Genomic DNA, 23,869 nt, shown 5'->3' on the forward strand with positions numbered 1-23,869 from the left:
TAAAATGGGATTACTCATAATGCAAAAAACATTAAACCTTGCAGAGAAGGTGCCTAAATAAGCAAGCCTAACAAAAGGAAAGAGAGGATGGCACACACAGGCAATGGAACCATGGAAATAGCTGAAATGTTCTGTTGGTATTGCTTGCTTGGCAGCATCTTGAAAAGTTTTGTTTATTCTTTTCTGCTTGCTTTGTTTATTGAATGGCTTAGGCGAAAACTAAAAACAAAAAAAAAAAAAACAAAAAAAAAAACAAAAAAAAAAAAAAAAAGGGGGGGAGGTAAAAAGTTAAATGACTAGGAAAGAAGGAAAGATAAAGAATGATAACCAGTGGCAACAAACAGGAAAGAAGGATGTTGAAACACAGGAAAAACGGGAAGAGGGTGGGAAAAGAGTTGTGATGTAACACTGGGAGAGGGTGAGAAGCAAATAACCAATGTAGCCAGCATGCCCTGGATCTGTTGGATGTCTGATCATCCTTCGGCTCCTCTTGTTCAGGGAGAAGGGACACAGGAGGCCTGGTAGTTTCTGTGTCACCCGCCCTGGATGGAGCAGAGGAGGCACAGGATGTGCCGGCTCCCGGGGCTGTTCGCAGGCCGAGGTACCACACGGTGCTTTGTGGCGGCAGCGTGAGAAGAGGGCCGAGCCCGTTGAAGCTAAACCACAACTGGTGCCGCACCGGGGCTGCGAATTTCAACCAGCTGCGTGCCAGACCCTCCGAGAACGGGCTTTGCCTGGCGTGAGCCACCACAAACCTGCACAGCTCTCACACCTCCCTCCGTCCTGCTTATGCCCCTCTCTGGAGGGTCTCGGCTTGCTGTAGGCCTGACTCAGTGGCCGTGGACCCGCAGCCCTGTGCTGGTGCCACCGCGCCTGGTGCGTTCCCGGTCCGCGTTTGTCTCACGTACCAAACGAAGCCTCGCACCGCCGCCCCGTCCCCCCATTCCCCTCAGCTCTGGCGAGGCACAGGTGTTTTGACACTTCCAAACGTGCTAGGGCTCAGCGACTGCTCCAGCTCCCTAGGGAAGGGATGGGGACGGCCGCAGCGCTGCGTCCCCTCCGCTCCCTTCCCTCTGAGCGCGGGGGAACGCCCGTGGGACCCCCTCCCGCTCCGGGGACCTAGACCCCATCACCGCCTGGGGAGCGCCGCGGCATCCTGTCACAGCTCGGGGAACGGGACGTTCTCCCGGCCCGCGGAGCGAGAGCCCCCCGCGGCCCCAGGGTCCCCCCTGAAAACTTTGTCCCGAGTTGCAGGCACCACAGTGCACTGCCCGCGCTCCCTCACGCCTCCCGCCCCAGGTGCGCGGCCGGCGCTGCCCCGCCCCGCCCGCGCCCGCAGCCACTGGCGGCGGCGGGCGGGGCGCATTGGCTGGAGGGCGCCGTCACTCTCTCTCCCCCGGCGGCGCTGGGGAGGGGTCTGGGCGCTGCGTGCGGGCGGCGGGAGCGCGGCGGTCCGGCGGCTCCGCACGGAGCGCAGCGCGGGGCTGAGGCAGCCGCGGGGAGCCGCGCCGGCCATGGCGGTGTCCGCGCCGCCCGTCATCGCCGCGACTTCCAGCGGCGGCGCCGCGGGGGGCTCGGCGGGTTTGTTCCGGGCGGACCCGCTGTACTCCAGCCCCGCGGAGTCCCCGCGCCTCACCAACAGCCTCGTCAACACTTTCCTCTCGGCCGGCGGCGGCGGGGCCGGCGCGGGCGGCGGCGGGAACGAGTGTAAGATGGTCAACCTGCACGGGGTGAAGGTGGCCTCGTTCCTCGTGGAGGGGCAGGAGCTGATCTGCCTGCCGCAGGTCTTTGATCTCTTCCTCAAGCACCTGGTGGGAGGGCTGCACACGGTCTACACCAAGCTGAAGCGGCTGGATATATCGCCCGTGGTGTGCACGGTGGAGCAGGTCCGCATCCTGCGCGGGCTGGGGGCCATCCAGCCCGGCGTCAACCGCTGCAAGCTCATCACCAGGAAGGACTTCGAAACTTTGTACAACGACTGCACCAACGCGAGGTGAGCGCAGGCTCCGAGCTCGGCCCCGGCCGGCCCGCGGGGAGTGCAGCCGGGGGCGGGGGTCCCGGGGGAGGGGAGCGTGGGGGGCACCGAGGGGCTGAGCGAGGCTGGCGTGCGGCGATGCCGGTATGGAAAACTTTTCCTGCTTCCCTCAGCCCCCGCCGTGGCCGGGACCGCTGGGCAGCGGAGCGGCTACGCGCGCCGGGCTCCAAACTTTTCTCCAAACAGGGAAAGGCGATAGTTCCCGAAAACACTCCTTAAAAAAAACCTAACCCAAATGCCCAAAACTTTTCTCCGTTAATTTTGTCCCGCTGGAACCCGTGGCTGTGCTTCGGGGCTCCCGCGGACGGTGCCAGCCGGGTGCCCGGGCAGGGGCTGCGGGTCCCGGTGCCCCCAGAGCGGCTCCGTTCCCGCACTCGCAGCTCTGGAGCGGCCGCAGCCCTTGCCCTGCCCAGCTCTGGTCACCGAGCCCCCGGATCCCTGCTGGCTCCTCCAGACTCCGGGTTATAATCCTGGTTTGGGACTTCATGGCTGCTGCCTTTAGAAATTATAATGATCTAAACAAACACAAAAACCTCTCGGGGCTCGGCAGGAACACTGGTGCCGTGGGGCAGGGTGTAAGGCAAAGACTTTGGAGATGTCATTCCCTGATTCAGCAGTTGGTGAGGGACGTCTCCAGAAACATTTCCATGTCAGCGTGCTGCTGCTTTCTGTAGCAGCAAACTTTCTTTACAGCCGCTTCAGCGAGCTCTGAGTGCGATATCCGACCTGCAGCGTGCCCGTGTTCGGTAGCTGTGGGCTTTGTGTCATTGGTTCGACCTGCTGAGCTCTGAGCGGGGGTTTTATTTTTAGTAACTTAATTTCGTGCCAGAGCGGGGCCTGATCCTGCACTCGCTGCTGAAGCAGGAGCAGACCGGGCGTCATTCTTGGATGCAGTATTTGCTTTGTTTCAAATCACTTTATATTACAGGTGGCAGTTTAGAGATGCACTTAATTCCTAGATCTTAGTATCATATTAACTAGATTCCTAGATCTGTTAATATGAACTATGTGCTTCTTTCCTTTCTCTCGTTCTGTCTCTGTAACCTCTTCTCCCGCTGCCTGTTTCAGTGTCAGGCACCTCGATGACATCACACCCATTGCTTTATTAAAGTGATGGGTTTGGAAGCAAGGTCTGAGACTTACGTTAATTTTATTAAAATACATTAGATTACTGAGGGGCACACTTAACAAGTAAATGTTTCTGTGAAATGTTTCTGAGACTCGACTAGCATCAAAGTTGATGGTTAAAGAAATGCATCTCGTTAATTTCTGTGACCGTGCCAAACTTTTCCATTAGGGAAATACACCATCTGATTTGATGATGCAGCCTGCAGATGCAGTCTGATGATTTCTGCTCTCTTACAACCAGCAAATTAAAATCTCGAAATGCTGGAGTGTTAAATGTTTAAAACTTGTATTTCCCAACCTTTTTTTTTTTTTTTTTTTCTCTTTGTCAAAGACTTATGGGGGTGATAGGACCGAGGGGATGGGTGATGCAGGGAGCAGTGGGAAGGGCGCCTAGGGGAGCTGTCGGTGAGGAGCCGAGTGATGCTCCGAGAGGGGTGAAAGGAGCAGTGAATGAACGGAGCCCTGGGGAAAGGCTGGGGATAAGGCAGGGCAGAGCTCTCAGCTCAGACTCACACGTGATGAATGTGCTTAAACTCTCTCCACCCCGCTAGGGAAATCTTGTGGTTTTACCCGTTCAAGAATAGCAAATCCCTTTGCATTTCACTTCTTAATGCCTCATGAAGATGCCACTGGTTGGAAGAACCTGCTTACATCAAGGTGTTTTGCATTCACGGTTTCAGGTGTAAGGTATGAGGAGAGTTATCAGCACACCTGAAACTTTGCTCAAGGATTGTAACTTAATGTTAATTGTATTCTGTCATGCTAATTAAATGTTTAATGCCTCATTTTATTTACGGATTATTATTTCCCTTGAACAGTCCATACTTACTGGAGAGAATGTTGGGTAAAAATAGTTAAATACATGAGTGATCTTAATTATTTTTGTTTGCTGTGAAGTGACCTGAGAAGCACTGCGGTGCACGTTATCCAACAAATTAAATGCAGTAGAACTGTTAAAAGATATGCTCACAGTTTTTTGTTCTGTACCTGCAAAGTAAAGGCTTGAAAATATGTGATATTTTAGAAATACTGCTCTCAACTTGGAGTACTGTGTATTGCTTTTCTAGTTAAATTTTTTTTTTTAAATTGATGGCTATTTATATATTTATTTGAATACTTTAGAAATGCTGTGGTTAACTCCAGAGCTGCCAGAAAAAGCAGTAAGAAATGCTTAGTATCATTAATGCTAAATGCTAAGTATCATTATTTTCACTGGTAATTGACTTGTTAAAGTTGGCATCTCTTATGTTAGTGTGCACTTTTAGTTGTTTGTGGTTTTTTTTTTTTTTTAATTGGAATGCAGACCATCAATTATATATAAGTAAAAAAAAGGATAAATTCTATTTCTCCTGCTTACTCTATTGCAATTTTTCTAGTTGAGTTTGTCTAAAGAGCTCAAAACTGAGTTCTGTAGCAGGAGTTACTCTGTCCAGCAGCTCTGACCTGTGTATTTCCATAGTACCGTTCACATGCACTGTTTAAATTTTCATTCACATGTTTGCAGAATGTTCCTAAAATGTTTGTTGTTAGCCAGCACCATGCGCTCTAATTTGCAGGCAAGGTCTGTAAAATGAAACAAACTGCTCATTTCATTGCAGGTCCCACCTTCAAGTGAGTAGAACATACTGACAAAATCTAGCTCCTGATGGGCAATACCTTAAAAGATTACTTAAATTATGGAGGATTGCTTAAATTTAGTAGTAAAGCCTAACATTTACTTAATTTAAAAAAAAAAAAAAAAAAAAAAAAAAACCCAAACTATAATGTGGACTTATTTTTAAAAGGAAATTTAAAACTGTAGTAAGAGCATGTTTATGATAGTACATATGTCAGTCCTGAAAAATAGGATTATAGGAATATGATTGCAACCTTTTCCACACAGTTCCGTATTTGATGAATGCTACTGGCCACTGAAAAAGCACAGTGTTGGTCTGGATTATTCAGTGAATGGTCAGAATACTTTCCAGAAAAGAGCATTTCTGTATGTGGCACATTTTTCATGATTTAAAGTAACCAGTTAAGCTAATATTTTGCATTACTTTGGCTATTCACAAACAATAAAAGGCTTTAGAAATGAATTTAAGCAGTAAATGCTGACATTTAATTTTATGAGATAATGAGGGTCTAATCATGTTTGTTATTAAAATCTACCCTATAGTCAGCAGTACTCTGTCCTTCATTAGGAAACTGATGTCAAGATTATAATTAAAGCAATCCAGCCATGTAGCACTGTACACAGCTTCCTGTATATTGATAGGAAATGTGGACATCTGATTATCCATAAACTTCTTTCTCTGAGTGGATATTTAGCCTGCATTCAGACTTGGCCAAATTTATGAATTTCAGAGGTGTTAGCATTTTTAAATAAAGATCAGTTTTTCAATTTCTTTCTCTTCCTTGGAGAGGAGGCTCACTTCAGACACTCTGGAGAGAGATCACTGGCAAAGTGAATTCTGCTTGAGATGGAGAAAGGAATTCTCTCACTTTCTGAGCAGTGTAGTTAGGCTTTTGGAAAAGTCCCTCTTTCTTTTTGGATATCTTGAAAGTCTGTGCCTGCTCAAAACTCCTAAAATACTTGAATATTTTCATCAGATGCATATCTAATCTGTAGAACCCTTGATTAAAATTTCCTTCTTTCTTCATAGCACTAGGGCTCCCCATTTGAAGGATAACGTGCTTTTCCTCCAAAATGGAGTATTTGTATGATTTCTGCATGTGTATATGCATAATACATATGTAATTAACTACTGAGACTTCTACAACTGAAAAATACTGTGTTTTTGTAGCAAAGACAAAAAAATCTAAACAATTAGGTATTAATGATATTCTTGTTGCATATTCAAAAGGTCTTTGCAAGCATTTATTTTCCTTTTTTCTTTTCACCATTTCAACCTGCGGAACTCTTCACTGTCACTTCAAATCACACAATTCTACAAAGATAAAACAACATTTAAACTCATTTGCTTTGGGAGGAAAAATTGAGCATTTGCACCCAATAAGCCTGATTGTGGAACTGCATGCAAATTGTGTTTTGATTTATCTCTTTTGCACTTTTTTCCATTTGAATTGATCTTGCATTAATTTCACCAAGCGGCTCTGTGAGGCTGCAGATGTTGCCCTGTGTTTAATAAATCAATGAGACAGATCTGAATGAATCACTTCAGATGGATTCTCTGCTCGGTTTGATGTCTAGATGTTATTCTTAGCTTGTTATCATGACAGATGCATTAATGTTCCCATACACTGCCAGCAATGTCAGAGATTGAGGCTTTCAAAGTGGCAGTATCCCCTTTTCCCCCTTCTGTTGGAATAACTAAATTGCCTTTAGGAATAGGTCAAAATATAAATTTAATCTTGGCATTATTGTGGAGGAAGATTCTAAACTTCTGATAGTATTATAGCACAGGCAAATGCAAATTCTTACAGAATGATTAATTATTCCCAAATAGTGGAGATCAATATTAAGATCTAAACATAGGATAGCTCCTTAATAGAGTAACCACTTTCTCAACATTAATATTTCATTGTAATAGGAATGATATGAATAAATAATATAAGACTAGAACATGTTAAAAGTATTGCTATAAATAGAATATTATTGTGTCCAAATTGATTACAGGCTGAAGTAAGGCTTTTCTCTTTTTTTACCTCATTAGGAATTTTCTTTTAAGTATCTCTGGATTCAACATCTGTTAGATTTAAAATACTTGTTTATTATGTTTCTGCTACTACTCCCTATGTAAGGCTAGTTATGTTGGAGAAGTTGTTGATCACCTTTAATTTCGGGTGAGTTTAATCTGGTATCCATTATCTTGGATAGAACCTGTGGAACACAAGCCATAAAAGGCTGGGATGTGTCTTTGTGGAAAGGTTTTAAATTCTGAAAAAAAGATAGCACAAAGTGCAAAATACTCTGTCATGAATAATGGAGATCTATTTCCCATGTAGGCTATGCACGGCTTATATTCCTTAGTGTTTACTAAACCACTCGTGGTCATCTTTGTTTTTCTTTAGAGGATAAAACAGTGTTTTGTGCAATCATTTTGTTAAACCTGATTTCTCTCTGAGACGCTTTTATTTTCATTTTAAAAATTATCAGGAATGTTCCTTTTTCTAATCTTTCCTTGACACATATGAACTTGGATTTTTTGTCTTTAAGGCTTCTGAGAATAAATTGGAGAAACTGGCTGTAACTGATCTAGATTTATGTTGGCATTTTTGGTATTCTTGCTCCAGTAGTTCCAATTTGATAAAGGAAACAATATATGTAATAGAAATTCAAAGTTTATTCAAATGAGTTTAAGCTTTAGCATTGTTATATTTGCCTTTCTCTCACCAATATATCAATGTGTGGCAATAGCATTATACTCAGAAAGCCTCCAGAAGGGACCAACTCTGTAGATGGGGAATTATTCTCACACCAGGGCTGTGGCTGCACATGCAGCCTCTGTGCACTGGTTTAAAAGACAGGGAAAATCAACTTTGGTCAGACTGAGGAGTACAGCAAAACCCACTGAATTAAAGAATCATATTTTATTGTATGGCAGTGGCCTTAGAGTGAGAAACTAGACTACCTACCTTAGCAATTTTGTAGTAAATATTTCAAATGAAGCTCATTAGATGTTTTAAAGAATTGTCTTATTTCACTACTTTCAGGCTGGAATTGGTGTTATGTAAGGGCTGTTTGTCACCATTAGTATTAAAAAGGTATTGAAATCTGGGCTGTAAAGTCTCTGTTTTGACTTCGCTGAGGTGAACCTCCCTTTCATGCCAGGGGCCGTTTGCCAGAACAAGGGCAAAGAACTTAAAAATGTTTCTAGGATCTGATTCTTTCTCATCAAAGGTGAGACATATTTACTGAACCCTGCTTTTGAAAGGATTACATTTTCCTGTGGTTTTGGGTCTGATCTTGTACTTGCTGAATGTAGGATCATGTATCTCTTGTGCCTTTCCAGAGGTGGTAATTACAAATTTTCTGAAGTTACAAACAAAATTATCCAAATCCTTACTTTAAAATACATGGAAAGTTCCCAGCTGGTTGCTTTTGTAAGTTCTTCGTGTGATTATCAGTGTAATAAAACCTGAAGGTGTATGGAAATGCATGATTTTAATGATTATTTACATACACAGAACTAATAGCAAGCCCAAACATAATGAGGCTACTTGAGAGTTCCTGCTGTCTGGGATGTGTTCCTTTGGTGTAAGCTAAGGCAAGGTTTTTATATGTTCCAATTAAACCGGCATTCCCAAGCACAAGTATGCTAGTTAGTAATGATTCTTAGTGATTTAGATTTATCCTGCTTGATATTAGAACTGTTCCTAGGGACTGTAAGCTTTTGATCTTTGTTCCCTCTTGGTAAAACAGGGTTATCCAAAGTGACTTGGTAATAGGGTTACCCTTCTCCCTCCGTTCTACAACCTGTAAGAAACACTGATACCTATTATCTAATGTACTTTGATACCTGCCCCAGAAGGTTCCAATATCCGAATCCTGTAAAGCAGAAATTTTTCTGCTTGCCTTTAATTTTTGGTAGTACAGCTGCATTGTTGCTTTGTGTGTTTGTGTAAAATTTATTGTCACTACCAGGCGTGGGGAGATTATTTTCCCTTGTCAGTACATCTTGACCCGCTGAGCCCATTTTGCTCATTAAAATAGATTGTCAGAGCCTTTTGTGACTCACAAATACCACTTGTCCAGAAAGTAAGAACCAAACCCAATTAATGTGCTCCCTTTATTACTGTGCAGTGGTTTAAAGTGTGATGTTTAGCAGTGTATATTGTTCCTATGATAAGGTATAAAATGTTCGATTGCAATTGTGCCTGATGTTATCAAGTTTCTGGAAATTGATATCTGGTACTGGCATTTAACCTACATCCACTCTGTCTGCTATCTATGGGATGGGTTAAAAAGAAAAAGTACTATTGATCTGTAGCTGGATTAAAGTTTGAAATCGGCAACAGCATGAGCACAAAAGGCGTTTTTTATGATTTCTCAGCTTGCCATTTATCTACCAGTTTTATCGCATTCATTATTTATTAAAAGAATTTGCAAGCTAAACATAACATTAAGCTAGTTTGCACACAGGGACTGCACTTGGGAAATTGAATGGAAATTGCGTTCGAGATGAACATCTATGCTGTATTTCCACTCGTGTGTTTATGGGTTTGTATAAAAGGTGTATTGGAGTAACAGTTATAACCATTATAGCTTGCAGCAATATGTTAGAACTCCAAGCATTTAGTAGTTATTTAAGAAGGAGACTCTTTTTTCTTACATTAAACAGTATGGTAATGCCATGACAAACAGAGCTTTTATTAGATTATTCTTTATTAATGGGCTTTTTACAACTAATGTGTAAAACTTGAGGTATCTTGCTATATTATGCATGTGCACTGTTACCTATGGTACATAAAGCTCTATTAATATTGTCATTAATTGAAGGTTTCCAGTGACAGTATTAGCTAAGGATTTGGCATATAGTTACTGAAGTATTGAAAAGATCCTTAATATATGTTCCTTCAGATTTTTCCCAGCAAGTCAACTAGCTTACTCTCCTCCTTGAGCTGGGTGCCTTGTGAGGTATCGTATCAGTGAATCAAGTGAAGTTTTAAATATTTTGAAATATTTTTTCCATTTCAGTTAAGTGGTTCAGTTGCCCTTAACACTGCCTGTAGTTGTGTGTGGCATACAAAGTGTAGGGTAGATCTAAAATTTTGAGGTAATTTCCTGTAATGATTTTAGAGTTTCTTTCTTGATTGTGCTCCTTCTGTAAAACAGAGGAAAAATTACTTCAGGGGCTTTGGGTGAAAAGTATGTTTGCATAATCAAGATGTTACCTATTTATTTGGTCTAAAAGTAAGTCCAGCCTGTTTATGACTAAAATGTACTGAAATATGTCACATTGTGCATCACCAGTGCACTTGCAGTCATTCTATTCAAGACTCAGCCTGATACAGCTTGCAAGACTTGAGGGTTTCCTGTGCTCAGACACAGAAATGAGCTTCATGCCAGGAGGTTGTGCTGCCTCCTTTGAATGCCTCCCCCGCATCCTTTCTGTCTCTGGTAGGACGACAGTATTTTGAGCAGAGGTAGTTCTGATTTTTCTTTGAAAGAATCTCGGGGCTGTTTTGTCAGCAGCATTTTTCTTTTACTGTTCTTAGTCTTCCTCACTCTTGTTCCCAGCCATAGGCTCCTGTGATCAGAGTTTTCATGTTCTATCAGATAACACATTTCAGCTACCCTGTAAGTTAAAGCAGGAGTTATATTTAATATAGGACTTATGCAATTAAGATATACATGTATTCATTGATAAGATGCTTACATGCACACAAATTTATGTATGATGCGATTTAAACTACTGCATTTTCCCAAAGCTCTCTCAGCCATGGAAATCAACCTTGATTTCTGGAGAGGGAGACTTTAGAATAATCTAGAAATTTAGTTTAAATGTGCATTTGCTATGGGCATGAACTAAAATTGCTAAATAAACTTACAGGACTGTGTGGGCTATCTTGGAGTCCTTAGTTAAAGTCTTTAGGTTTTTTTATGCTTGTCATAGCCATGTGAGTGAGTAACATTCTCAGCTTGTAAATCAATTCTGTCCAGTCCGTGGCAAGAGAAGTTTTAGCCTGGGATGTCCTCATGGTATTTTAAATCAGCAAAATGCCAAGACTTTTTTCTTTCCTGTTTTCAAGCTTGAATGGACAGTGAAATAAAAACAGAACACTTTTTATTTTAAAAAGTTCATGAGATTTACTTCACACTGTGTATACAGTTCTAAATCTAACATATTTTGCAGAATCACAGAATTGTGGCGGTTAGCAGGGTCCTCTTGAGGTCATCTTTGTGCATTTTGAGATGATGGCTATCCCTGTCTCTAAACTGGAGTAATGTGGACTAGATGGATGGACCATGGATGAGGAATTGGCTGGATGGTCATGCTCAGAGCTGCAGTCAGCTGCTGGATATCCAGGTGGTGCCCAGTGAGCAGTGGTGTTCCAGGCTCAGGATTGGCACTGATGCTGTTTAACACTGGTGTCAGTGACAAAGACAGTGGGGTGGAGCCATTGGTGATAGGGACAGGGGGATGGAGTCCTCAGCAGCAGCTCCAGGCTGGGTGGGGTGATCACATGCTGGAGGGAAGGGATGGATCCAGAGGGGCCTGGACAGGCTGCAGAGGTGGGACTGGGCAAACCTCGTGGAGCTGGAGAAGGCCAAGTTCAGGGTGCTGGATCTGGATCAGGACAGTCCTCCCAGCACAGGCTGGGCAGGGAAGGGATTGAGAGCAGCCCTGAGGAGAAGGACTTGGGGGTGTTGGTGCATGAGAAGCTCAACAGGGCCCGGCCACGTGTGCTGGATCCCCAAACACCCCCCCCCCCCCCCGCCATGTCCTGGGCTGCGTCAAAGGACTGTGGCCAGCAGGTCAGGGAGATGACACAGGGTGCCTGTGGTGGTTTAGAATGGATTGTGATTGACAGGTTGGCTGACGAATGGGAGTGTTTCTACGCCTCTGGAAACACAGCCTTAAATCACAAGGGTTCAGGTGACTCAGGCTCTTTCCTTTTCCGGTCATCGAGAAGGTAACATCACCTCGTGGGTCGGGGTCTCGGGGGGGGGGGGCCCTGCCTGTGGGACAGCGGCCAGGGCTGGCTGTACCCCCTCTGTCCCCTCCCGGCTCCTCTAATGGGGAGAGGAGGAGGAGGACTGCAGACCAGCAGTCTGGCCCTGCGCCAGGACCACGGTGGCCGTGCTCTGGGCCTTGGTTGCCAGAGCCGCTGGTCCGAAGGACAAGAGACTTTTAAGAACTTTTGTCCAGAGCCCCAGGAAGCTGATCTGAGTTTAAATCGCTTCAAGTCTGACCAGGGGTGGAGAAGATTTCATCTATCAATGTTCCTGAGCCTGTGTTTTCTCTTCCTTTCTCCTGACCATCATCTGTGACCTTGAGTCTGCTGAAGAAGAAAAACTCTAAGCAAAGACTTTAACCCGTTTCCCTCCTCCGTGGAAGACATTTGAAATGTAGAGAGAGAGATTTGAGAAAAAGTCAGTGAAAGAACTGAGAAAGACTATTTGGAAGATGGGATGGATGAAGTGGACATTTCTTACCGGACTTCTCTAGATGTGAATTATGGGGAAATGGACTGTTTTTGTAACATCCTAATGCTGCTTGGGGGAATGCAAGTTCTAGCCAAAGGGTTGTGTGTATTGATATACATGGGTTTTAATTAAGAGTTTTGATTAGAATATGTCCCTGGCTCCTGGGAAAGAACAAGGAGGTTTCTATTTCTTTTGAGATAGAAGTGAATTTAGAAATGGAAGAGAATCCCTGTTTTATACTAGAAAAGCATTCTTAAAATGATACCCCAAACATGTGGAAGCCCATAAACAGTTTGGGAAGCTGTTATATGGGTGGGACTGCAATGAATCTGCAAAAATTCCAGGCGGTTTCAGATCTGTGGCCTTGAAAGCCACTAGATTTTTTTTTTCTTGTGGCGTGTTCTCCATAACCCTAGAGAGGCTCCTCTCCCAAGGTGATGTAGGATCGTGTTTAAATGGTGGCAACTGACTGAAAATCATAGTTTTCTCTCTGTGGTGTGTGAGAAAGTGAACAGTTGAGGGGGTGGGGGGGAAGGTGTTTGAATGTCTCAGCAGGTCTCATTTTTTTTTCCTCTCTTTTTCTTTAGTGTATATTAATAAAATCTACCTGTTTTTACTTTTAAGTTGTGCTTGTTTTGCCTTTTTCTCCCAAAGTCCTATCTCCCAGCTGATAAACTAAATTTGGCAAATGTCTAACCACGACATAAATGATGCGTTGGCCGGGAAACCAAATTGAAACTAAACAGTGCCCAGAGAAGCTGTGGCTGCCCCTGGATCCCTGGAAGTGTCCAAGGCCAGGTTGGATGGGGCTTGGAGCAACCTGGGACAGTGGAAGATGCCCCTGCCCATGGCAGGAGATGGGATGAGCTTTAAGTTCCCTTCCAACTCAAACCATTCTAGAATTCTGTGGTCTAGACCAGTTCTTCTGTCTCAGTGGGGTCAGCTGAAGTTGATTGTCCTGAGCTGTCTCCAGTTAGATTTTGAATATTTGCAAGGATTGAGACAGCCTTTCTGGGCAACTTATTTGCAGAGTAGAAATAACTGTCCTGTGGAATAAAGATTTTATTGGGATGGCTGGATTCTGTGGGAGTTGGGAGTAGATGTCACTGGCAGCCACTGCTGGGATCACTGCCCTGCTGAGGAGTCTCTCAGGCAGGTCAGCACTGACACTGCTGATGTATTTGTCCTTCCTGGGAATCAACCATGCCATCTTGTGCCATCTGTCTCAATTTCCTGAAATCCCGTGTGTGTGCTGAGGAGCTGATTTGTCCTATTCCCCACCACCCCTAGAGAAGTATATTTGTAATAAAAAAATAAAGGCGGCTGTAAAGAAAACTGGCACAGAGGTTGTGCCAGTAGGGGGATTTAGTTACTTGTATGTTAAAGTAATTTAAGAGTTGCTAATTAAGAAGATAAAGCTAGTTGAAAGGAAAAATATTTTGAGCTTCATTTAGAACCTCTAATCAGCATGTTTAAAATGTTATGCATTATGCTTTTTCTTACGTGTCTAGCGGTTGTTTTTGCCTAGTGCAAGTTTTACATGCTAGCTAATAGACTCTTGATAACAGTTAATCAGAGAATGTCCTGTCTTGTGAAATGTTATCCCTGTTTTTTTTCTGTAAGGCTGATGAAGGCCTCTCTCTTCAGGGCTGCAGGTGTCTGCAGCTGCCTCCTCTCCTCCTTGTACTTTTAAATGTTGTGTGCTGAAGGAGGGCATTTTACTAAAGAGCTGCTGAGATAATACTGAAAAATAGAGGCAGGAAAAAGTCAAGTCTTTCCAGTGAGACTTAAAATACATGTCTAAACAAGAAAAACCTGAAACCCCTCCCCCAAACACACAAAAGCTCCTAAAACCAGCAATAAAAAAAACCAGCAGAGCAAAGTGGTAAAGTGCTGGCAGTTAGACAAGAGCACAATATAGATACTGAAACAGGACCCAAGGTAATGAACTCGGTGTTCTGTTCCTCTGTTGTATGAGCTTGTTGCTGAAGGATGTATTTGTAGGTTTGGGGAGTCTTTTGACTTGTAAGGCTTTATTTTTTTTTTTTTTTTTTTTTATATGGCAGTTCATGTATCTGATAGGTGACTTACCAAAATTCCTGGAGGTGAGCATCCTGCCATTACAGAATCATTTTTATGTTCTCCCAGGCTGTGTGACTGTTTGCAGAGAGCTCAGTACAGGCTGTCTGCACCTTTTGCTCCCCTGCTGCATTCCAGGTGTGTGCTGTGCCTGTGTGCTCAGGCTGATGTGCTGCTCTGAGCAGCCACAGTGCCTCTTGCAGGAGCCCTCAGCAAGGGTTTGGCCAGAATTGTTGCTGTAACACACTGCAAACCTCCCTTGTTCTCATGGTCAGCAGTGCTGAAGAGCATTAACTGATCCTGCTGTTCTATGAACTAACATCTTTTGTCTCAGAACCAGAATCGCTGTCACTTCTTTCTGGTGTTTTTATGAATTGCCTTACTTGCTACACAAGTGACTTTTGCTTCAAACAAATCTCTTCTTGCTGGAACTCACGAACATTTCTGTCTTTAAATTTCATGAATGACTTCTCTTGCATATTAAGCTAGAGGGTTTCTGGTCATCCACTTACCTTGCCCTTTTTTTAATATGCTTCCTTCAAAATTTTAGTTTGCGTGTCCCTCTCCCACCCCACAACCACAGCCCTCTAATAAACTGCTCCATCTTAGTTATCTGTCCTTAAAGGAGAGAATCTCTATTCATGTTGGTGTGGAAGCAAAACAAGAAATACTGGTGACATTTATTGTAGTCATCTTTCCTGAGTATTGGAAAAGATGGGAGACATGTCTCATCTTGTCATGGTCAACAGGTCTCGCCTTTATTGTTCAATCAGCCGTTTTTTATACACACAATAATTAGCTCATGCATATTGCAAAATCTAAGCTCAGGATTGGGTCTAACACTAATGCTTTGTTTTCTATTACTAGCCTTGCGATTCTAAGTTCCCATCTCGTTAATTTTCTTTACTGCATACCAACTATTCTCAACAACCCAGCTGGTATCTCTGCACCTGTGTTTCAAGGGCACTGTTGGCCCTGCTTCAGTCACGTACGCCTAGTTTCTCACACAGAGATTAGCTGAATCTGGCTGCTATGTCCTTTCTCACGCAGCCACATCTCAGGCAGGCTTCCCACATTTCCCCCGTTTTCTTTTTGTGCTAACAAAAGCTGTTTCCCACCACCATCAATCATGTTCATAAGCATGCGTTGCAAGCATTTTATAAAACATGGCAAAAGCAATAAGGTAGCTACAATAACAATTAGCAAGATTATTCCATGTTGCAGCAATGAAGTTATCCAAGGGCCAAAACCGAGTCCTTTCAACCAATCATCAAGTCCAAAGCCTGTGGATTTCTGTAGATGTGTGGTTAGTTCTTGCAACTTAGAAAGCTGAGCATGGATAGAGACTGAGTGATCAGACAAGTTCATGCAGCACATCCCTTCAAACTCTTCGCATCCATGTCCTTGAGCCAGCAGCAGGAAGTCGATAGCTGCTCTGTTTTGGAGGGACGCATGCCGCACTGAATCCACATCGATCAGCAGGTCTGAAATGGCCTTAGAAGTAGCATTAGTTTGTTTAGCCAGCCAACAGGCCATCCTATCCAACAATGTTAAAGCCCGAGCAGCTGCTGCTTGAGGGACAAAAAATGATATTGCAATGATTTCACCCGGGGACCAGAACGTTACATCATCTCTGCACTCTGGGGTGTATGCGTGTGTCATTCGTTTTGACCTCAATCGCATGTGATTTCTGTATTTGTGTAAGATCATGGTCATATTAGGTGTCAATAGGGTCAACCTTCCTAATGTACACGGACCACCCTCTATCCTTGATGGAATACCAGCCCATGCTCTATCCCCACAAATGAAAAATATCCCTTTTGGCAAAGCAATCGGAGTGTTAGATGACCGAGAAACATTCGTGCTAGTGTAGTTACACCAAGCAGTAACATTTCTATACGCAGCTATAGTGGCATTAACAATTATGGGAAAAGTCTGATTTCCAGTAGGTGTACCAGAGGCTCGAAGTGTACTTGTCCAATTAAACATAACACAGGCATCTGCTTTCACTGATCCTAGTAGTTCTAGCTCTTGAGGTTCCCTGGGAGCTGGAGGGAGGTAGGGAACAATTTGGTCCCAATGATCTGCATAGTTTTGGCATAACGTATGGGAATGGGTCGAGGTGAAAGGACATGGCCACACATCAGTGGGCAATCCCACCAGGCAGGTGGTAAAGGGGTTACCGGGAGAGGAGAGAGACAGGCAGATTGCCTCCTGGCCTGTTTGATTTGCTAAGGTAACCCATATGTTTTCTTTAGGTTGCGTGGGAGCCCAAAAACTTTCCACCCCCTGCATGATGGCCACAACGATCAAAATCAACCCCATGTTTGCGATTAATCCAATCCTGCCTTGGATCTCTCCTTTCGTTTTTTCCTTTTAAGTTTCAATCGTTGAAATCTGCGGTTAATACTCTCCCAATCAGCCGGATCAATGAACCACTGCCGAGGTGCAAAACATGTAATCTCACAACGCTTTTGCAACACCTCAGACTTTCTAATAGCCTGAACTCTTATTATGGCCCTACTTAGGTCGTAACGGAAAAGGGCCAGAGAGCGCTGTTCTTCGCTCTCCAGCAGGCGTATGGCCTGCCCAAAGGGTAACCCTGTTTCAATTGATAATACTCTCTCCGGGTGGGCAGCTCTCCAAGACCGCACACAGTTAGGGCACGCAAGGTCAAAAGATAACTCTCGCTGATGAACCCACTTGACTGTGTTACAACCCCCACAACGCAACAATATCCAGGCCCTATGGGTACCATCTACACAACAAACACAAGCATAAGGCGACAGCTGTCCGCTACTATATCGATGCAAGCGAGAGATTAGATAATCAAACTCATCCGGTGATCGTATCTGCAGCTGGGCTGGGCTGAAGCAGGTCTGCAGGAAGGGGAGATGTGGTCTGAGTAGAAGACCCAGCCTCAGTTGAGGATTCCTGATGTAAGTCGGCTCCAGTTTGAGGCCGCTGCGCCGGTCTCGCGCTCCGAGCCGGTATCCACTCTGGTCCTGTGACTGTCGTTGAGGAGGCTAGTAAGGGCCAGTTCTGTGGCCAGTAGTCCGGAGAAATTATACTTGAGTCCGCGCCCGTATCCAACAGTCCAGTTAACTCCACAGTCTTATCCTTAAATCGTAGCTGCAGCTGTCTTTTAGGCCGGGACAAAAGATCCACGGTTAACAAGACAAGTCCTCCGGTGCTTCCGAAACCCTTTTTCCCCCGCGGTGTTGGTTGAATCGGGGGGAGGGCTTTCGCGAGTTGTGGTAGGGGCACCACTTGAGCCAATCTCTGACCCTTGGCGATTTTTAAAGGTGGAAAAGGGGTATGTACCATGACCATGATTTCTCCGCTGTAATCAGCATCTAGCAACCCAGGCAGGATAAATAGTCCAGATATCGAAGCTGATGATCTGCCTAATATCAGTCCGCCAACTTGATTGCCTTCTATGATTATAGGTCCAAAGATTCCCGTAGGAACAGTCTGTGGGTGAGGTGTCATCAGCGTAACCTCTACTGCGGCTGCCAGGTCCAGACCGAGGCTCCCGGCTGTGGCTGGTCGGAGCTGTTGGATGGCATTGCAGCTGCTACTTGTATCCCGGCGCGGCTGCTGCTCGCGCTGTGTCTCGCGTTTCCCTGCTTACGGCGGCATGTAGCAGTATTGTGGGTGTTAGATTGACAGTTAATACACCAGACACTCTTAACCTGGCACTCCTTCCTGATGTGACCGGACTTTCCACAGCGGAAGCACTTCATGCGAGAGCCGACCTGACCGGTGCGGTTACAAGCCATACCGGCCGCTGCAGTTTGGAGAGGTGCAAGGGCAGCCATGACCTGATTCTGTGATGTTTTTGCCTGTTCCTGGAGCCCTAAACCTAATTGCTTAATTGCCTCCACTAAAAATGCCTGAGAGCCAGATGGCATGCCGGCAGCCTTTTCAAGCAACAAGGGAACGGTCCAGTCTCCATTCATAGTATTTATTAATGAGCGAGTCTGTGCGTTCCCATTCTGTAATATACACTGCTTCAGTAATGCCCCTTTCATAAACTCTTGCACCCCCGCTTTATCTATAGCCTCGGCCACCTTATCTACAAACGAACCCAGCGACTCTTCCCTACTTTGTTTAATGCCCATGTATATAGGCGTTCCCCCAGGATCTTTTACCTTATTCATAGCCCTACGCGCTACCTCCATTGCCTCACGGACTTTATCGGGGCCCATTAACACCTGAGCTTCTAGTCTAAGGAATGCGCCGAGACCTAATAGCTCATCTATTGTTATTCCGTGCAAAGGATCACCCGGTCCTCTTTGTACCGCCACAGATGCCTGAGCCTCTGCCTGCCAATGCGCACCAAACAACATAACCTGATGCTGTGAATAGATCAATCTAGCTATACCCCTAATATCCCCAGGCAGAAGCAAATACGCATTAAAAAGATATTCAAGCATCTGCTTTGCCGGCTCACTGTTCACACCGTATTGTGCCACTGTAGTACGCAATTGTGCTAACAGCTTCCAGTCAAGCGCACTCAGATTTGCCGTCAGACCTCCAGCTGCGTTTGGGGTAAACACCACCGGACACGCCAGGCATTGAGAGGCAACCTCCAGCAACCCTTTGTCCCCACTTTCCGCACCTTGGCGGGCCAGCGATACCCATAACTCACGCCGCTGCCTTGCCAGGGCCTCCGCTAGGTCGGATTCCGCCCCAGGGATAGGCTCCTGACTGCGGGGGGTAGGCAGATGGCTTGAAGCACCGGCAGGGACAGGGGTGCGCTCAGGGGAGTGCTCGTAGCTCTCGTCTAGGGGAGGTGCCGATGGCGCGGCTTCAGCAGGGGCCGGTGGAGCAGGCAAGGTAACCGTGGTGAAGGCAGGAGGGTTGGGGGCATTAGGATGTTGCTGCGAGGAGTCATAGGCATAATTACGTTCCTGAGCGGCTTTGATTTCTTTTGCAGCTCTTTTTTCTGCCTGCATTAATAACAGCTCATTGTGCACTACCCGCCAGAGCTTTCCAATCTTTTTAGCCGGTTTATCATCCTCCAAGGTCAACTCCCACAACCTATCTCCGAACTTTCTCCATTCCGACAACTCATGCACTGTGTGGGGATTAGTAAAAAACCCATAAGACTCCCCGTGTCTCAAAAGTAAAGGTAATTCTTTATCCAGGTCGATACCCTGTATCCGCCTCTGCCTTAAGCAGGCGGTAAATAATTCATATGCCGCTTGCCTATCCATACTCACGTCAGCGCTGTTGCAACTCTCCAAAAGGCTGTCGGCGGCACGTATCGGCTGAGCTCGTCGTTACGATCACTCAGGGTCGGGGCTTCCTCGCTTATCGCCCTTATACCATTCTGGTTGCCGCAGAATCCGAACCCATCATCTTTTCTCAACTCCTGCAGGGAGGGACGCCAGGGGTCACCAGATATTGGAAAAGATGGGAGACATGTCTCATCTTGTCATGGTCAACAGGTCTCGCCTTTATTGTTCAATCAGCCGTTTTTTATACACACAATAATTAGCTCATGCATATTGCAAAATCTAAGCTCAGGATTGGGTCTAACACTAATGCTTTGTTTTCTATTACTAGCCTTGCGATTCTAAGTTCCCATCTCGTTAATTTTCTTTACTGCATACCAACTATTCTCAACAACCCAGCTGGTATCTCTGCACCTGTGTTTCAAGGGCACTGTTGGCCCTGCTTCAGTCACGTACGCCTAGTTTCTCACACAGAGATTAGCTGAATCTGGCTGCTATGTCCTTTCTCACGCAGCCACATCTCAGGCAGGCTTCCCACACCTGAGTATTGCAGAGAGTGCAGTAGAGTAGTTCAGATTATGGCATTAGACTTTTAAAGCCATTTTTAAGAACTTGTGTTCACTGAGTGAAGGTCAGTAGAGTGACTGAGTTCTTAACACTGGTATATTCTGATCTGAATAGAAACTTCATGAGAACTGTTTTTATTCATTCATGTGAAGTTTCTGATAGTATAAATGCCATATTTTTGTTGCTTTTTGAAACTTAGCTATTAACAAGACGTTAAATGCCTGGCAGGGATGAGCATCTCTGCTGCTCAGTCTCATATGTAAGCCAGCTACATAAAGGGCTTATTCTACCAGGACTGCATTTCATTTAAGTATGTTGTTGTATTAGGGTCTGAATGTGCCTGTTCTGTGATGATCATTTCCCCCCATCCTTGACTGTCACAGAATTTCTCTTTGACATCTTCAAGTTCTTGTGGCTACACAGCTTCATCTTTCTGCCTCATCTAGATTGACCTGTCATTCACAAAAACAATACAGTAACAATACACTAACAGCAGACACCACTCCCAGGCTTCATTTGCCGTGTTGGTCACTGAGTTGTCTTTAAAACTATAAAAGTGTCTTTTAAGCTCAAAAAGTTTAAGATTTTCTTGACCATATTTTGATATTGGTGTTTGTTTGTAGGGATTTTTGATGCTGCTGTTCTCCCTTCTGCTTTTTAGTTAGATGCTCTTTTTAGCATCTTAGGCATATGAAGTAGTTTATCTGATGATGTCAGATTGTTTCCAGAATAATCCTCTGTAGTGTCTAGTGCTGCCCGAGTTCTTTCCACCTCTAAGGTCCAGCCCAGGCTAGCTGTGGACCTCGGGGGGGGGGGGGGGGGGGAATCTGGGCTAGGACGAAGATAAAAGACAGAAGGTGCTCTGATTCCTCGTGGGAAACAGTCCCACAGGTTTAAGTAGAACTTACTCCTCAAAGTCCAGGAGGGAAAAGAGGGCGAGACCCCACGTGCAGGGAGTTTTAAGCCCTAGGGAAGAGGGGAGGAGAGGAGGTATTTTGACCAATGGGGGTGGACCCAGGGGGAGGGGAGATACAGGTGGTATCAAGTGAAGGAGAGGTGCCAAGATACATGGGAAGGTATAATCAAAGAACACCCAGTGCAAAACGAACTAACTATTTAGTGCAATATAGGATAGTGCTATGAGAACTTGAGTGAAAGTAAACAAGTTTACAGACATTAGGTGAGCAAAGAATAGTTTTGTTTAAGTGTTTAGGTTGATTGCTTAGTTTAATTATATGACTGTAGGCAAAATTTGAAAGTTCCTTTTTTTGCTGTTGGTTTTTCATAATGTCCTGACCCAACCAGTGTTTTCTGTGTAAGACTGCAGAGGAGACTGGATGAACACAAAGGCTTTGTGTCTCTCATGAAGGAGGAGATTGCTTTGTCTTTTTGACTCATTGCAGGTGAAAATCCACAATGGTGCCATTGCAGAACCACAATCTTCCAGCTGATTTCAGTGATTTTTGGATCGCCAGCATAGAAACCAAAGATAGATCGTAACCATAGAGCCAAACTTCAGTGCATAGCCAGGAATTAATCTGTGAGTTACTTAGGGCCACATCAGGAAGCATTTCATGCAAATTCGGAAGTGGAATAAGGAAACAATCCTTGGGACATCACTTGTATCCCTTATGTATTTAGTGAATCTTGTATTTGGATAGATTTTTATTAAGTCCCTATATTTGTAGAGGAAATAAACATAGAGAAAGTGCATAGTGGAACCCTAAACCTTTCCAGTAAAGATACATGTATCTGCATTTTTGTGATGAAAGGCACTACATGGCCAGGAGTAACGAGAGTCAATAGATGTTTATTTGCATTTCCTGGTAAACACTTGTCAAGAATCAGGGATTACAGGGTGAATAGGAATATTCACTTTTTCCATTGAGGGAAGTGTTTACCAGTGATGATAAATACAATCCATTTTAGTATAGGGAATACTATAAACTTGTTGCTGTGCATATATTGTACACTGCTGATATTCAGAAATCTTTACTTGGAGCTTAATAATATTTCATGTATTTGAGACTATCTTGATTTTTTTTAATCAGGGAGTGGATTTTAATATTCTAAATGGATGTGACAGCATGTAAAGAATAGTGAAAAATAATTTTATGAACCTTCACAGTTTAAAAAGTAGTAAACTTATAGTTATAATGTATTTAATTAGCACATACATTTCATAAAGGTTATGGCATCATAGGCAACATCCTGGATACTTAGCCAAATCTTTATTTATTCTTGCAGAATTCAGAAAAGACTAAAAACATGATGAAGGGTAAACCACCAAGCCCCTGTATTTGCGTGAATACTGTACAAGCCCAAATGGTGGTTGGTGATTAGTACTTCACACATGCACCTGGCTTTTCTGGGAAATTCTTTACACTCTCTGAAGGCCATTGGTGGGCTATTTATGACTCTGATTTTGGTGGAAAATTCGGCCTTGTGTGTCATTTAGACTTTGTGACGTGTAGCCTCCCAAGGCCTAATGACTTGTCTGTAGATGGGCTGTTATTTATTACAGTCATGTCGAATAAAGTTGATTGTCTTCTAAAATTAATTTTTCATTTACCTCCAGCTCTGCTTTAATAGAGGACACACAGTTCCCTGTTTGCAGAAATACTGTTTAATCACATTAATATCTCAGCCCCCCAGGCTGGTGAAGATAATTGTACAAATGAACAGCAAAATCTGTATCTTTAACTTCTTTTTATGATTCAATTATGCAAATTACTTATCTTCTGCCCTTCTAAGCGCTAATCATCTAATTAGGAATGATATGTTAAAGGGATGGTTTTGAATAAGGAGAAGGGGAGAAGAGAGGAAGTAGAAAATGGGACCTGACAATGAAACTGCTGAAAGTACTATAGCAGTACAAGATAAATTCATGTGCGTATTCAAAAAGTAATAATAAAGTCTTGCTGTGCTATTTCTAGTCCTGTTTTAGTGCTATTTTCATAAGAGGATTTCTGTCTGATCTTTGCCCATAATTTTCCAAATTAACATTAAGTTCTATATTATTGTTGTTATTTTTAACTTAGTACTTTCTCTTCCAGTTCTCATAAACAATGAGTGCAAGAGTCTCTGCATTTGGCTTTAGTAATAGAATGGTTTGAAAGACAGAAGATGTTTATTTGTAGTTTGTTTTTTATCAAAGTGCTTGTCATTTTACTGGTAGATGTCCTGAGCCTGTTAAATACTTCACATATCACAGTCTCTCTTTTTTGAATACTTAACTGCTGGTTAAAGAAACTCACAGCTTTGCATTTTAATATAAAAATGCAAGTGTCCAAGTAAAAGGGTTGCTCATCTCTTCAGTGTCCTGTGCCTAGTTTGTGGAGTTTCCCTTTAAATGAAAGCCTTTAAATTTAGATATTTAAGCAATCATAAATTTATATTTTAAGCATATTTATGTGACATGATCATGCCTTGACCTCTTCAAGAGCTTACAGCCCAGCTTGCTGTGTTTCTTTTTCCTATTCTATTGGCGATTGATGGAGAGCTGGGAAGACTCGATTCATGATCAGAATTCGATTTTACTCAGGTTTTCCAAGTCTTATATACCATTTCAGTGAAGTTAATAATTTCTATTACAATAATTAGGTTAAAAGATCATACAAGCAACTCATGCATTATACAACATCTTTATCGTAGGGGGTTGATTGAATCTTTTCCCTTAAATAGGTTTTAATCCCATCTTCTCATAAGCTCAAAGTTCTGTTT

General features: G+C 43.9%; 1 protein-coding gene across 2 annotated transcripts in view; it reads left to right on the plus strand.

The window, feature by feature from the left end:
- The first annotated feature begins 1,425 nt into the window (after positions 1–1,425).
- The window catches only part of LOC136373467 (dachshund homolog 2-like), a 326,642-nt gene continuing 304,198 nt past the window's right edge, over positions 1,426–23,869 (plus strand). The window contains exon 1 of one of the 2 annotated variants that reach the window (XM_066338367.1): positions 1,426–1,993. In XM_066338367.1, the coding sequence (XP_066194464.1) occupies positions 1,515–1,993 (479 nt within the window). In that variant the 5' untranslated portion in view covers positions 1,426–1,514. The remainder of the gene's footprint in view (positions 1,994–23,869) is intronic. The other variant, XM_066338369.1, reaches the window with a different exon arrangement.

This window comes from Sylvia atricapilla, chromosome W (assembly GCF_009819655.1).
Source record: "Sylvia atricapilla isolate bSylAtr1 chromosome W, bSylAtr1.pri, whole genome shotgun sequence".
NCBI lineage: Eukaryota > Metazoa > Chordata > Aves > Passeriformes > Sylviidae > Sylvia > Sylvia atricapilla.